At 37.2% G+C, this 16,602-nt stretch overlaps 1 protein-coding gene across 1 annotated transcript in view; it reads left to right on the forward strand.

Annotated features, from left to right (window-relative positions):
* Positions 1 to 859: 859 nt before the first annotated feature.
* Positions 860 to 16,602, forward strand: part of LOC126809864 (pappalysin-1-like) — a 139,740-nt gene continuing 123,997 nt past the window's right edge. The window contains exons 1-4 of the mRNA XM_050534705.2: positions 860 to 900; positions 1,024 to 1,181; positions 1,407 to 1,902; positions 2,669 to 2,814. Coding sequence (XP_050390662.2) covers positions 860 to 900; positions 1,024 to 1,181; positions 1,407 to 1,902; positions 2,669 to 2,814 — 841 coding nt within the window. The remainder of the gene's footprint in view (positions 901 to 1,023; positions 1,182 to 1,406; positions 1,903 to 2,668; positions 2,815 to 16,602) is intronic.

Raw genomic sequence — 16,602 nt, forward strand, 5'->3', positions numbered from 1 at the left:
ATTATTTATACTGAATTACAAACCCGATAAATACCTTTAATAATATGCCACACCATGATGCCAAAAATCAAGCGGTGATAAATTGAGTATTATCCTGTTCTTTAGTATATACAGTCTCATCAATGAATGGTACAATTGGGTACAATATGTCACAATGTGTCAATACCAGCTTGTACTTTAAGTACACAAATCAAATCGTTCACAACTCAAGGCTTTTCGATACATCATTTACCTTCTAAAGCAGTAGGCGTATATGAACAACCTTGATGTTATAGAGTTTTGATGTTGATATTAAATAAACTACCCACTTCCCGATTCGTAGGGCATAACGTCCGCTTCCGCCGAGGATATCGCAGACAAATGTTTCCAAGGAAACTTGCCTGCAGAGCAAGCCCTGATTGAGAGGCCATAGTCGGGCATAGCCCGGAATGTCAATGATGGCAGTAGAACGAAAGATCCAACTACCAATCTCACTGGTAACCTATCGCGTTGATGCCATTACAGCGTCGTGCGGCTTAGACGATTTTCTTGTCATGTGCTTCAGCTACCACACCCTACACCCCTTAACGAGTGTATTGGCGACCAACGTCCCCCCCCCCCCCGGGTGACCTCCTATGGATCCCACCCAGTGGGTCTCAAAGTAAAACAGTCTTTCTCCACAGGGATTAGACCATGTAGTCTTTAATTCCAATCTCACTCGAAGTTGGCGATTAATTCAAATACTTCATGTCTCTCCGTTCTGGGGTTCCCCTTCCCCATATTTTATTAACATTATCAGAAATTCGTGCTTTTCGCGCATGATTTTTGTGCATATTTGTTAATGAAAGCTTAACAGTTTTGGTTGTTTCTATTTTTAGAGATGGTAGACTCGTGTTCAAGTTATGGTATTGCTAAAGGCTGGTCGGTTGGAATTGGAACCGTTCGATCGGACGGGGAGCAAAATGCTAGAATATTTTTCTCTTTGCAGACAGGTCGCTCTGGTGCAAGAACAAATATTTACGACTATAAATCATTTGTACCTAGCACGTGGATCCACGTAGTCGTTTCCTTTAATGGAAGTGAAATGACACTTTATGTAAATAATGCCAAAGTTGCAGTTAGTCATAAGCAAATTGGTCCTATATTTCCTTTAGTTAAACAATCATGTAAAGCGTTACGACTCGGGGGCGTTGCTGGTACACGTCCGTATTTCAGGGGGACGTTAGACGAACTCAATATATGGCCGATCCCTTTATCTCACAGAGAAATAACAGCTATAAGTTATAGACCTTCTCCAGATAATATAGTTCTTAAAGATAGTTTTGATGACGTGAAACAATGGACGTTCACTGAAGGGCGATCGATAGACATAGTCTCTTCTGACATTCCCATCCACTCTGAAATCAAACTTACAACGCCCCAGTGTGGACATACTGTCTGTGATGACCCAAAAGTCGTTATCAGTTATGCCAATAGCTGGCAATTAAGGACCAAAAAACAGCTTCGATACAGGATAGTCAATCTGATGAATGATGACGGTTCCCACCCAACAGTTAAGAATGAACAAATCCAACGACAACACGAAGCTTTAAACAATGCATTTAGATCATACAATATAAGTTTTCAGTTAGACGTGACATCCATTAAAAATACCTCGCTTAACCAAAAATTAATCATGTTCGGATGTGATCCTTTAGACATTGGAAACGGACAGTGTAATCCCGAGTGTCAAAACACAAGAACTGGCAATGATGGCGGAGACTGTGATCCCGTGGATGTGGCGTGTGATTTGGGGAAAGTTGGAAATAGCCGATGTGATTACGAATGCAATCGCCATAATCATCAGTGGGATGGGGGTGATTGTTGTATTCCAGGAAAGAATAGTACCCATTATACATGCTATGACCCCTTTTCGTCGTTGAGGTAAGAACTATTAACGTTTTATAATCTCTGTGGTATATACTAGAAGACACCTGAGGGTTAAGATGGTTTGAAATGGTAGAAACTTCATGTATGCCCAAATATAAGGATTAGCTACCTTGGATGATTTAAAGCTTGCAAAGTCGTAAGTTCAGTACCTGTCCAACCTTTGAGATTTCTATTGGTTTTCAACCCCCCCCCCCTCCTCCACTGTATCCCTAGTCTATACGATGATTGAAATCACTTCCGACCCATGTGGTTTTTGTCCCATAGTCGCGCCCCGTCCTTACCCCCGCACAGCGAAACAGTTGTCCAAGTGGCACCCTATGCACTTATTTAGAGGTGTACAGTGCTAGAATTCAATGTTTTACTAACATTTAAGATGATTATCATTTATATCTACATTATCGAATGTGCTGCCATTAATTTTTGGGCATCGTACCGCCTCCCTACAACCCACCCCCGGTCCCGGCGCAAAACAAAACATTTATTTAAGAGAATCCTATAAACTTTTTATTTAGAGATGTAATGAGCTATAAAATAATCATCACCATTATCACATTTCCACCCAATTTAAGACATTGTACCCACTCCATCCCTATCCCCCATCCCCGTATCTCGGAAAAGCCCCCTCAAACACCTAGAAACGAAATCTACACAAAAAGATGCTCTAGAAAAACCTGATATCCCCCCTTGAGGCACCGGACTAATACTGGAAGTAGTTGAAGTACGAATTAATGAATGTTCTAAGGCAGTGTTTTATTTTCAGGGGGTATATGAGCATAATAGAACTCAAGGAAATACTTCAGTTTGACAGTACCTCACACTTAAATATATTTTTCGTTGCCTGGACCACAGATAAATTAATTGGTGTTGCCACGTTTCCATGGGATAAACACGTTTTCACAATACAAGGTAGACTTTTATTTTATTCTGTCCATTTTAACCACGATTCCATGCGTTGGTGGGTTATTTTATTCTGTCCATTTTAACCACGATTCCATGCGTTGGTGGGTCGTAAGACATGTAATATCAAGTGGTAGTCATAAATGTGACGTGAATCGCTAGTAGGAGGCATAAAATACAAAAAGAGGTTTTGACTGATTATCCTCCGGGAATTTGCATATATTTAAGGGAATAAACGAATTGAGCCGGACAATTCAATCAAATTGGCGAGGGCGCGAGAAAACGAGAAATACCCAAAGGCGAGGGAGCGGGAAGTCGGGGATTTTGAAAAGCGAGAAGTCGAGAAAACGAGAAGTCGAGAAAGCGAGAAGTCGAAGGCCAGAGTAGGAGAGTACGAGAACGCGAGAAAACTAGGCGAGAATTTGCACATATTTAAAGTAGCTCTCTAACATAATATCATCCAAAGTCATCGACATTGAAAACACGAATTATTTGTCAATTTAAATCAAGATTGATGTTGTGATCTTACCGGGAAAGGAAGGGCTTCTGATATCCAATATTTAAGACAAAATAAACATTTTACCATTAGTACACGAATCGTGTACCATATTGCGTTTCAGCGTCATTTGTAACAAGGGGCTCGAAGAACGAAGCTAGACATATTCCACAAGTCGTGTCAACCGGTGACGTCATATTCTTATCTGGAGAGTATGCGCAATAACTACTATCGGTGTAGACTGGAATAACCAGACGCTAGAGATTGCCATTCGATTGAGACTTCTGGCGTATTTCGCCGAATATAAATGATTTGAAATTAGAGTAAAAACGGAAAAGATTGAATGTAAATCAGTTTATATACATTCATGTTACATTATTATATGGGTTGCAACCCATTTGTGTCAATTTCTAGGTCTCAAATATTAGCGATTTACCTCCTTTATTGGCATAAACGAATTGAACCGGACAATTCCATCAATTTGGCGCGGGCGCGAGAACGGGAAAAGTCGACAAATACCCAAGGGCGAGAACGCGAGAAATCGAGGATATGCAAAAGCGAGAAGTCAGAGCTAGAAGTCGAGAAAGCGAGAAGTCGAACGGCAGAGTACGAGAAAGCAGGGAAACTGGGCGAGAATGCGAGATTTTTTTTCCTGGGCTCCTCGCTCCCCATCTTCTCGCTTTCTCTCATTTGAAAACTTAAAAGGAACGGCTTAAGGGATGTATTTCGACAGATTGTCTCAAAAACAAATAAAAATGAAATGAAATAGGGTTTAACGCCCTACTGTTCTGTCTCCAAAACACCTTTCATTCAATCAGTTTTCTAAAATGAACTAAAGATCATAAATGATGGTGCTGGATCAGTAGATTCACATAAAAACTGCAGTTTTCAATCCGGCATCAGTAGATTCACATAAAAACTGCAGTTTTAAATCTCTTCAAAACAAACTAAAGAAATCATAAATGAGGATTTCTAAGCAGGGGATTCACATAAAAACTGCACTTTCTCCTTATTTTTCGACATTGACAAAAGAGCCGATTTTATTCAGACTTGAATCTAAAAAAAAAATCAACAGATTTTAAACATGTGTATCTACAAAATATCTAGCAGTTGAACTAATGAAATGAAATGTGTTTGGAAGATATTCTGTAAATTTACATCCTTAAAAACTGCTTTTTGAAATTAACATCAGAACATCGAAAAACAAGGAGAAAGGGCAGTTAGTTTTATTATTTTAATATAAGTAAATGTTTTACTTGTTTTTTCGTTATTCGCAAAAATCGAAAAACAAATCGAAAGAGTAGTTTTTAGGTGAATCTACTGCTTGGACACCAACATTCATAATTTCTTCAGTTAATTTTCAAAACTGATTTAATGAAATGGGTTTCTCCTTTATTCTCTGTATATTTATCTATGTATGTGAATCCACTGCTCAGGTATCCTGAAACATGCTTTCTTCAGTTTTTCAAAACTAATTTAATGGAATGGTGACTTTCTTCAGTTTTTCAAAACTAATTTAATAGAATGGTGGCTCAGTGAGCATAACATGACGTTGACTTTCTAACGTGGAAGAATCGTGTCCGATCCCTGTATGGGCCGAGACAGTTCCTCTGGAGGCAGACCACCATTAAATTTCACCATCTCGGTACCCACAAATTGTAGTTCGTCTATTTATAGCAATTCTCTCTGTGTCGCTTTTCTCCCCTTTTGCATGCCCATTTATTTTGATTTTTTGGTCTAGAAGTAGAATGAATGAAGAGGATTTGAATTAACATTTTCTACCAGGTTTTGGTAAATATTCATGATTTTGAGGCGGAAGGATAACGGGGCTATCAGGTTGGCTACGGTGATATGTACGGCAACTAGTTACATGTTTTTAGTATGCTTCTTCAAGTTTGTGTATCTCAAAATTTTGGTGGTCAACCTCATACAAATTTTAGTGCAAAGACATGGCCATTTGTTCATCTGTCTGTAGTGAAAAGCATTCAGCCCAACGAAAATTTGGCAAAAGTTGGAGGTGGGCAAAAAGGCCAGAATTAACATTGAAGTCAATGGGGAAATTAATGGTGGTCTGCCTTCTGTATGGAAACAACCTAACAGTGGATGAGAGGCCTATATTTGATGATATGATCTCCAAATTGTCAGAAAATGTGATATATGACATTTTGATAATAAAAAAAAGTGAAATGGTAAAATTTCAAAAATATTTGACAAATTTGTGAGGGGCAATTTTGATTTTAGTCAAAATTTTGTGATTTTCAGTGTTTATTTACTTTTCAAAATTAGTGGAAAAATTTTTAATGTATAATTTTTACTTTTTCTGCATCATAAAGGTTAGACGGGAAGAAAATATCATAATTTCACTCAATTTTGCCTAAAAATCATGATAAGTTGTCTGAAATTCCTCTGTTTACCCACAATATTGCTGTCAAAATTTTAATTATTCATCTGTTGTCAAATGAACCAAAATGTCTTGCATGTCTTTATTTTCATTGTTAAATAACTTGGAAAGGATCTATGTGTTTGTCAGATATTGAAAAAGTATCCATGTGTTTATCAGAAATTTAAAAATTAAGAAATTTAGTCTAATTATGTATGGCTGAGGTATGTTAGAATTTTCAAAACATTAGTGAACTGCATTTTGCTGCTGTGTTCCTCTGACTTAACACAATTTTAATCTTTCAAAACCTGAAATTGTCGCATTTCCCTTCTCGAGAAAGTAAAATCTATGTGTTTGCAGGGAAATTTCTCTGTCTTCATTTCATTTAGACTGGCTGAACCTCCCCACCCCACCCCTTTTCTTGAACATGATATTTGGATATTTAATTGAACATTTGTTGACTCCAAATTAGCAGTAATTGGATTTTGTGATTTTGTAAGTGATTTTATTTGTCAAAAACAAATAGTCACATATAAGATTTCAAGGATTTCTAAGACTTGGCCAAACATGTAGACCTATGACATTTCTTCCAAATGAGTCCACACCCCAAAAAGGATATGTTGTAGATGTGTGTTTTGCAGCTGAATGTTTTACATTTTGGATGTAAATGTATTATTTGTTGTGATCTTTTAAAATGTGGCACTTACAGAGCAATAAAATATTAATTAATAGCCTTTTCATACGATGAATTATGTCATAATACTCATAACTCCCTTTTTCCACTTCATTTTGTCAGGAAATTGATGTAAAGATTAAAACAACTTGCTTCCACAAAATATTTACACTATGTAATTTCAAGGATACCTATGATTGTTGAAGTAGTTTAAATACTGAAATATTCCCATTTTTGAAAAAAAAAATAGTGCTTTGTGACCTTTTTATTAGAGTGGCTGGTTATCACCTAAATACAGCATTTGTTTTACATTTATCAATCCATATTTTAATAAATAAAGGATAAACTGCAGTTTTATGTGAATCCACTGCTCAGCCATCCACATTTATGATTGTATTAGCTCGTTTTAGAAAATTGACATTCTGTAGATGTACATCCTTACAATCGGATTTTTAGAGATTCAAATCTGAATATTGAAAAACGAGCTAACCGTTTTTCGATACTCTCCAATATCTAAAAAAAGAAAAAGAAATAAAAAAGAGGAGAAAGTACAGTTTTTATGTGAATCCATCGCAGTCTGTTTCACAGAGGTATTGGGAAAACTGTACTTCTTCTTAGTGTTTATCGTCCGCATCCACCGAGGTTGATATCGCAGACAAGTTGTCTTATTTTTATTATCGTAGCGCACGCACAGGGGTCTTTCATATTGCAGGAAACCGGAGTAAACCTACGAGGCTGATAAGGCTCCTCTATCTCCAAGCCACATAAGACGTAGTAATGTAAACTGGTCTGGACAGAATGGTGCCTTTTACTCATTTTATTACCCATTTACACTAAATAGGAACAATTTTTTTTTATCCAGATATACTTTATTTATTATTTTTTTTAATACTCTAGAATGTTCTAGAATTTAATTTGCGGAAGGAAAAAAGTTAATATTGTGAGCTAATTAACTCGCACCGATGTCATCCCTCTCAGCGAATATTCACAACTGGTTAGTGTGAACCCACTGATCAAGCATCATCACATATACTCTTTAAAAAAAAGTAGGGGATATTGAAATCCAATTACCTATGCAGGTTGTGATATGATAAATAGTCATGGACACTTGACATGCTTTGAAAGTATGTTCACAGATGAAGAACTTATCGCCCCAACAGGAGCACTGAGCTGAACATGCGACACGCAATAGCGTCATACACGTGGGAGGGGTTCATTGTCAAATTTGACACTTCAAAGAAGTGTTGATGAAAACTGCCGCTTGCTGGTTTATCCTATCCATGTTTGCTTTCCTATCGGTTCATGCATAAGATTTACTGTTCAGCGTATCTTTGCTTTAGTGTATTACGTTAAAATTTGCAATGAGACGTATTCAACATGATGAACGTCTACGTGCTATTGAAATGCTTCAAATGGGTTCTACACAGTGGGCAGTAGCCAACATACTTAATGTGTTACAATCTGTGATCAGCAGATTGTGGAACCGGTACCAACAAACACACAATGTTGATGATAGACCTCGTTCAGGTCGTCCTAGAGCCACTACACAAGCCCAGGATCGTTACATTCGTACACAGGTCCTGCGAAATCGAGATCAAACGGCCAATCAGCATTCTGTAAACTTGTACCAAGTTACATCCCAAACGATTAGAAATCGGCTACATGCAGCCCATTTGCATGCGCGATGACCACGTGTTGTGCCTCGGTTAACTCGCCAGCACATGGCAAACAGGCGTCAATGTTGTAGGCAGCGTAGAAATTGGCGTAATCGTCGATGGGCGCTTGTAATGTTCTCAGATGAGTCCAGATTTACTCTGGATTTCACCGTTGGGCGTGCTCGCGTTTGGAGGCGTGTAAATGAGCGTCATGCTAACGTTAACGTCAGACAGCATGACAGATTCGGGCGTGGGTCTGTTATGGTGTGGGGAGGAATCACCATGGCTGGTAGAACGGACTTGCATATTGTTCAAGGAAGGGCCACTGGTTTGTACTACCGTGACCACATCCTGGCACCGATAGTTCTGCCCTTTGCTCAACGTGCAGGTCGACGTTTCATCTTTCAAGATGATAATGTCCGTGACCACCGCGCTCGTGTCGTGAATGATCACCTCCATGAGTCCTGACCTTTCCCCTATAGAGTATGTCTGGGACATGATCGGAAGACGTGTTCGTCGACGTCAACGTCAACCGACAACCCTGCAAAAATTGGCCATGGCAATGCAAGAGGATTGGGTCAGATTGCCCCAAATCGTGATTTGACGGTTGATTAGGAGCATGCCACGACGAATTGCCGAATGTCTGAGGATTGGTGGAGCAATTACTCATTATTAAGACAAAAATCAAAACGTCCATTTTCACTTTTGACAGTATATCTCTTTGCGAGTGAAATGGGGCCGTCAGATAAACCGCCCATATGAACTGTAGGCAATTGGCCCCTTATTAACATACACTGGTTACCTCTAATAAAAACAGCAGTGTATTTCTGTAGTTTTGTATTGTTTCTAAATATCCCCTACTTTTTTTTTGAAGAGTATATATAATATCTTTATTAGTTCGTCTTAGAAAACTGATTAAATGAAATGGGTTTTGGAGACAATATGTAGATATCCGTCCTTGAAATGCAAATTTCACATGGCTGATTTGGTCGCCAGTGCACATGCGTAGAACTTGCACTTCCGAGATGAGAACACGAGAAGTCGAAATTGTGACGAAACGAGGCCGAGAAATACCCAAGGGCGCGAACGCGAGGGGGTCGAGAAGTCAAGGGCGACAGTACGAGAAGGTGGAGATTTTTAAACGCAAGAAGCCCAGGAATATATTCTCGCAATCTCGTGCTCTCGCCCTCGACTTCTCGCCGCGAGAAATCGAGATTATAGAATGTCGCAATAGGCTTCTATAGTGGCGACTTTCATTAATTACAAGGAATCGGTGAATATTGTATTTGATATAATAGCTATTCCAATAGATTTTTTATGTATCATTACGTCACCGCCTATTTCAACGCGAGAAGTTCTCGTGTTCTCGGGGCGAGATCCTCGCATTCTCGCCTTGTTTCTTCGCGTTCTCGCCGCGAGAAGTCAAGATTATAGGCTTCCGTAGTGGTGACTGTCATTAGTGAGAAGCAATCAGTGAAAATTTTATTTGATATATAATCATATTAGGGATTATGAAAGTGTAAATTCTTATCATAACAATTTATAACACCATTGTTACATTTTTAATTCATTTTAATCCCTAGGAGCTGGATTCACACGAAGGCGTCGAAAACGACCTCCTTTAATCCGTTACGGTCAATAACTGCTCCTTCGTGGGAATAAACCATATCATTCACTGCCAACTAAGAAATACATCTAGTAATCTCAGTAATAATCTTTTCCACCACTACCTATCTGAATCAAAAATGTGTCCAAAATGCAATTCTTCGGACGTAGATAACTTCCACTTCTTCTTCTCTTGCCCATCTTATTCAGCTATCAGAATCGAACTAATAAATTCATTAAAGGTATTCACAGAAACTATTAATCTAGATCTAATTTTAAATAGCGCTACAGATCTTTCGAACACCCCTAATAATATTTTGATTTTTGAAGCAGTCCATAATTTTATTAAAAGTACCAAAAGGTTTTGATTCGCTTTTACATATTGTTGTATAATATCAAATAATTGCACCAACTATATTTCGTATATATCATTTCCACATGAAACTGTATATATGTTCGGTTTTACAATTTATTATATTTAATCTTAATTTTATGTATATCTTTATAATTATCGTTTATTATTTTCTGTATCCCTGGGAAAGAACTTATATAGGCTTTGCCTGTTGTTCAATCCTTTTCAAATGAATAAAATATTGTTTAAACTAATTTCTAGTTTGTGATGAACTCATCGTGGACGATTGCGAAATATAGGAAAGCGAATGGTCATTTAATTAAAGCATGCTATAACTTAATCTCCAGTTTTCACCCAAGAATCCATTTTAACGCCCACAAGCCAACATTTAGGATCGCTAAAAATAATGGTCATCATTCATATAGATTCTCTAAATCAATATTCTATGACACTGAACAGGATTTAAAGAGGATTAACGCCGATCAGTTGTTTAAAGGGGATTAAAACTGACCAATTCTCAGTAACTCAAACCAGAATGAAGCAAGTTGATTGACCGTGAATCGTTTATAAGTTTGAAGAAGCGTGCCTTTGACAGCAAAACTATTTTATTTAGAATAAAAATATGCAATCATCACAGGGTTGGGGAAAGTTTCTATGGAAAGGAAAATAGATCTAACCATTGCGGTCTTTATTTGCGGTAGTGCCGAAACATATTAACAGTTAATATATTAAATGAATAATGACAAATATCATCATTTTTAAAATTCCCACGTAACAATGCCAAACTTAATCTCCCGGAATGCACCATAGCAAATCTTGCTCTTATAGCGCTTATATATAATTTTATATATAATTACTGATGTAATCTCCGTCCGATTTTGTATCTTTATAAGTTATTTTGAAATTTAAATTCTCAGTTTTTCTTTGTGATGAGTTCACACAAATCTGGCAATTTATTATGGCACAATGTAAACGATTTAAAGCGTACCACATTTGAATATCGAAGTCCGCCAATTCATGCGTAATTGTCGATGGAACAAGCCTGCCAAGTTTCATGTCCATCGTACCCGATTAGTCTTAGACGCTTTTCGAAGAGCGTCGGCCCCCGGATGAAGATGGTTGGCGCTTGGGGACCAGTTCCTGGTCAAAATAATTAGTACCAAATTCACTAAGAAAACCCCCCAAAAAAACAAAAACAATTAAAGCCTACGACTAATTTCTTTTGTTCCACACCCACCCATTCCAGTAATCTCACACTTGCAGTAGTGTGTGTGTGTGTGTGGGGGGGGTGTCTTTCTACGTAGTGGGGCAGTTTCTCCAGTTTCGCGAGGGTAGTTTCTCCAGTTTCGCTGGGGGAGTTTCTCCAGTTTGACTTTGACCACTGCAGAACTTCAGGCGATTTACAAATGATCATGTGACAACTACGTATTTTGAATGATTGATAGCGGTCATCGGTTGTACTTGTTCATATGATTATGAGTTTTATTTGTACCGCGCATGGACACGCGTCGCCACGTGCCCGTGTCTTTTTCGTCGTCGCCCCGCCCCAAACACCAACACATGTCCTAAAATCCCTGCAGTCCATTGTATAGCTAATTCTATTTGCCCATTTAGTTTTGTTATTTCCTCATTTAGTTGATTATTTATAATTAAGTTAATTATCTATAATCTAATTATTCATAATCGAATTACTATTTTTTCATGAATTCTTTTTCATGAATTATTCATAATTCAATTATTTTTTCATTAATTAATTTTTTTTTATTAATTTTCTTTCATTAATTAATTATTTTTTTTTTATTTTTTTTTTCATTAATTATTTTTTTTTTCAATATTTTTGTTTTCAATAATTAATTTTTCTTTTGATTATTTTTTTTCTTTCAATATTTTTTTTATTTGTTTTTTTTTTAAAATTTATTTTGATTTACTTTAATTTGATGAAATTATTTACAGATCAAATAATTGCAGTCATTTGTAGTATTAAGTAATACGTTATTTAGCATAAAATTGTTTTATATTGAGGTTAGAAAATGTTGTTAATTAACATATTAATTATTGTTTTATATTAATTTAGGTTAGTTAAACCCTAACGTACTTGAATAAGAATGTTATTTTTTATTTTAGCATTTGAAATATGTTTAAGAAAAATAAAAGTGGTTACTTTCTTTAAAACTAGGTTAATATTACATTATGTATTTAACAGATGTTTTTCGGGGTAGTAGGTGAACTTTTGACCGATATTCTAAAAAATGCTATGGACCTATTTAAATATGCCTATAACATCTGTATCCCTTCTATCCTTATAGATTTTTCATTCATTATTTTTTTTTCAATAAGTGTTTATATTCAAAAAAAGTAGGGGATATTTGATTTTGGGGGCATAATACTAAAATATGCAAATGACTACGAAAAAAGTCACTATAGAACCTAACAGAAGAAACATTTCCAGTTACATGTGACGCCCAAACGCACAAATAGCTACCGCATGGAATGCAGGTGATGCTTGGGATCATCATGGGGGTCCAACCCAAGATTTGCACGACTCTGACTTTGAATGTTACAGTCATTGTGGCATTGAATTCCAGGGTGGAAACATCAGTTTAATTGTTTTAGTGACCAGAAAACAAATTTTGATATGCGTCGGCTTACCCAAAATGAAAGGTTACGTGCCCTTGGCATGCTACAGATCGGCACAACACAGGCGGTTGTGGCGCGGACGATGAATGTTTCTCAGTCTGTCATAAGCAGGCTATGGTCCAGATACCGTGATACACAATCTGTACAGGACAGACCACGCTCAGGTTGACCAAGGGCGACAACTCAAGCCCAGGATCGATTTATCCGTACCTTGGCCTTGAGAAATCGTGTCATCACAGCAAATCAGATCAGCGCTCGTCTTCAAACAGACACTGGTGTGAGAGTGAGTGGCCAGACGATTCGGAATCGACTGCATAGGGGTCACCTTCGCGCTCGACGTCCTCGCGTGATCCCTTGTTTGAGAGATCATCACATTCAGGCAAGACGTCGTTGGTGTAGGGATCGTCAACACTGGGATAATCGACGCTGGAGCAATGTGATGTTTTCAGATGAGTCAAGGTTCACTGTTGATTTTTTGGACAGACGTAGGAGGGTGTGGCGTCGTCGAAACGAGCGCTTCCAAGACGTTAACGTCATCAGACATGATCGATTTGGGGGTGGTTCTGTTATGGTGTGGGGAGGCATCACTGTTGCTGGAAGAACGGCTTTACATGTTGTTGCAGGACGTGTTACAGGCCAGTACTACCGGGACAATATCTTGTGAGTCCATGTTGTGCCGTTCGCACGACGTCATGGCCGCCGTTTCATCTTCCAGGATGACAACGCAAGATGTCACAGGGCCAGGATCGTTACAGGTTACCTCCAACAACAGAACATCACCACATTACCTTGGCCAGCACTGAGTTCCGACCTCTCCCCCATCGAGCATGTCTGGGACATGCTTGGACAGAGGTTACGTCAACGTCAACAACGTCCTGCCAATGTCCAAGAACTTGCTGCTGCGTTGCAACAGGAATGGGACAATCTGGACCAAAATGACCTTAGACGTCTCATTAGGAGTATGCCACGTCGGATCAATGCTTGTTTGGCAAACAGAGGAGGATTTACCCGTTACTGACTTGGTTGTGATGCTGTGGTAACTTTGCTGTTTGACCCCGGGTATCATTTTACCCTTATAATGGTCAGTCTGTGCCTTACTTAGTCTAACGATCATTTGGAATAAATCGATGAATGTGAACTTCATTTCATTTTGTCATTTGTTTCTTCGTCAGTTTCATTAGGTGACTTTAATAACACTTAAAAATCAAATATCCCCTACTTTTTTTGAATAGTATATATATATATATAATATATATATTTTTTTAAATATTTTGATTTATTTTAATTTGGTGAAATCATTTAGTCAACTGTTTGAATTTGGAACAATATTTTATCCGACGATGGTTTTATATTTAATGAAAGGTTTTAATAAATTGTGGTGGTATGATGAATCTGTTCCAATATTTGAATTATGAAAATAGTATGACCAAGTTTCCATGACCAAAATATGTTCTTTATATAAATGGGTTTTATTTTCGTTACACAGTATTTTAGATATGATTTATATATTATAGCGGTGGTCACTGTTATCTTGTATGGAGTTATGACATGTTTTAGCTACCAAATATCGGCACACATGTTTATAACCATACCATGTAATTTAATATCTTTGAGAACTAAAGAAAATGTTTTCTGAAAAGGAAATTTGGTGACTATTTTTATTCAACACTAGTCTTTTAGTTGTGACATATGTTTTAATCATCAAATTAAAAGTCAAGCCCCTTTGAAGTCAAATGAACATGTCTTTGGCGTAGGAAAGTTTGGCAAATGTTTTATAACCAGCGTCTTAGCTGCGTCAGATGGTTTAACTATCAGATTACAAGGAAACAACACTTTGGTGTCATTTGATATTCTTGAGAACCAAAAACAATGTCGTTTGCGTGGGAAAGTTTGGCATGTGTTTTATAACCAGTGTCTTAGCTGTGCCAGATGGTTTAGCTATCAAATTACAAGGCAACACCACTTTGGAGTCATCTGATATTCTTGAGAATTGAAGAATGTGTCTTTTGCGTGGGAAAGTTTGGCAGACGTTTTTATTACCAGTGGGTTAGCTGTGCCAGATGTTTTAAATGTTTTCAAAGTATTTTTTTTTTTGACAAAATATTTTGGTCACAGAAAATTTGATTTTTTAAAAGTAAATCCAACTTAATGAATGATGACACCCGCAGACCCCCCCCCCCCCACACACACACAACCCTCCCAACACACACACACGCATGCTCAATCACACACTCGGTTCCCAATATGCACACACACACAGATACCCCCACCACACTCATGGACTGCCATACCCACCCACCACACATACGGTGCTCAACATGCACACACACACACACACCCACCACACTCATGAATTGCCACAACCACACACAACCCTTACACCACACACACACACACCCATGCTCAAGCACCCACTCGTTCTCCGACATGCACACGTACACAGACACATACACTCTAATTGGCTGACACACCGACACACAATCACCCACAGATCATCTTAACTGTCAAATATAGAGAATGTAATTCAATGTTAACAAAAACGTACTTACCTACACATGGCACAAAGTATATACCAGTCATAAAATTTACACAATTCCCAGCGCTTTTGAAATATCTAACACCAAACTATAACAGATGTGATTTGGGGTTTTTCCTTTCCGAACTGTTAAAAAACGTTAACGTATAAGAAATGTTATTTAAAATTAAAAAGAAAAAAAAGAAGATAATTATAGCCAATTTTGTATTAAATAATATTTTAGCATATTAAATGTTTTATGTTACGTGAGGTTAGTACAACCCCAACGTACTTGAATAAGGATGTTTCTATTCTAGTATTTGAAATATATTTAAGAAAAACAAAAGTGGTTAGCTCTTTGAAAACAAGGCTGACATTACATTATGTACTTAACAGATGTTCTAACAGATGTCTTTATCGTGCCGTGGGTGATCTTTAAATGGTATATTTAAAATATGTGACCTATTTAAATATGTCAATATGGACCGTATATTCATACTCGACAGCTTCCATGCACACACATCCACACACTGCCACACCAACCCACAAATGCTGGCACATCATTTTTACCGTCAAATATAGAGAACGTAATTCTAATTGAGCAAAATGTGCTAACTTTTGCTTTTTTTCTATCGACGTTTTACAGGTCGAATATATTTCCTCAAATACATACATATAAATTTACGGGACGGAACAATGTATGCTGAACCCAATATGTAACACTCATATTCATGTTATAAGGGAGCACGAATCTTTACCAACGGATCCCACGACAACACACGGTACGAATTATATCGTTTAAAATTACCTGTCACAAAACTTACACATTTGTCCTTGCTTTGAAAAATCTAACCAATCATTAAAATGTACCCTACACGCATTATACGAATTATATGTTATCTTTACATGTATACATTTTCTGTAATTTTGAAATATGTAACCAATCATACATTTTTCTCGTAAATATATATGAATAAAATCAATAAATCAATAAAATCTACAAATTAGTTCAAGTCGACAATTAGTATAATTCAAAAGTTAGATGTAATTTAGGACTTACATACGTAATTGATGATGACATGCACATATTTACACATTATTTGTACATGTCAATCCCTTTGGCTGTATTACAATTTAACATATTCAATACTACAACAACGTTAACATGTAGAATATTAACTAATATAAGTTGCGTTGAATTGTTAATTAATCTATTCTTACACACAATGTAGTCTGAATTTTAATGTATTGATATCTTTAAAAGGTGCTCGCGTATACAATCGTTTACGTCCCCTTAATGAGGTTTGCTTACCTTATAAACTGACGACTTTCAATGGTTTGTTTACTCCCTGTTTGACATTTTGACCGTTAAAAGTCGTCTGGTTTCTTCTTGAATGATTATAGTAAAACGGAGATATGTCAATGTGAAAATGTTCTGCTAATGACGGATTACCGTCCATATTGAAGGACAATGATGCAGATGC

Source organism: Patella vulgata, chromosome 1 (genome assembly GCF_932274485.2).
Source record: "Patella vulgata chromosome 1, xgPatVulg1.2, whole genome shotgun sequence".
In the NCBI taxonomy this organism is placed as follows: domain Eukaryota; kingdom Metazoa; phylum Mollusca; class Gastropoda; family Patellidae; genus Patella; species Patella vulgata.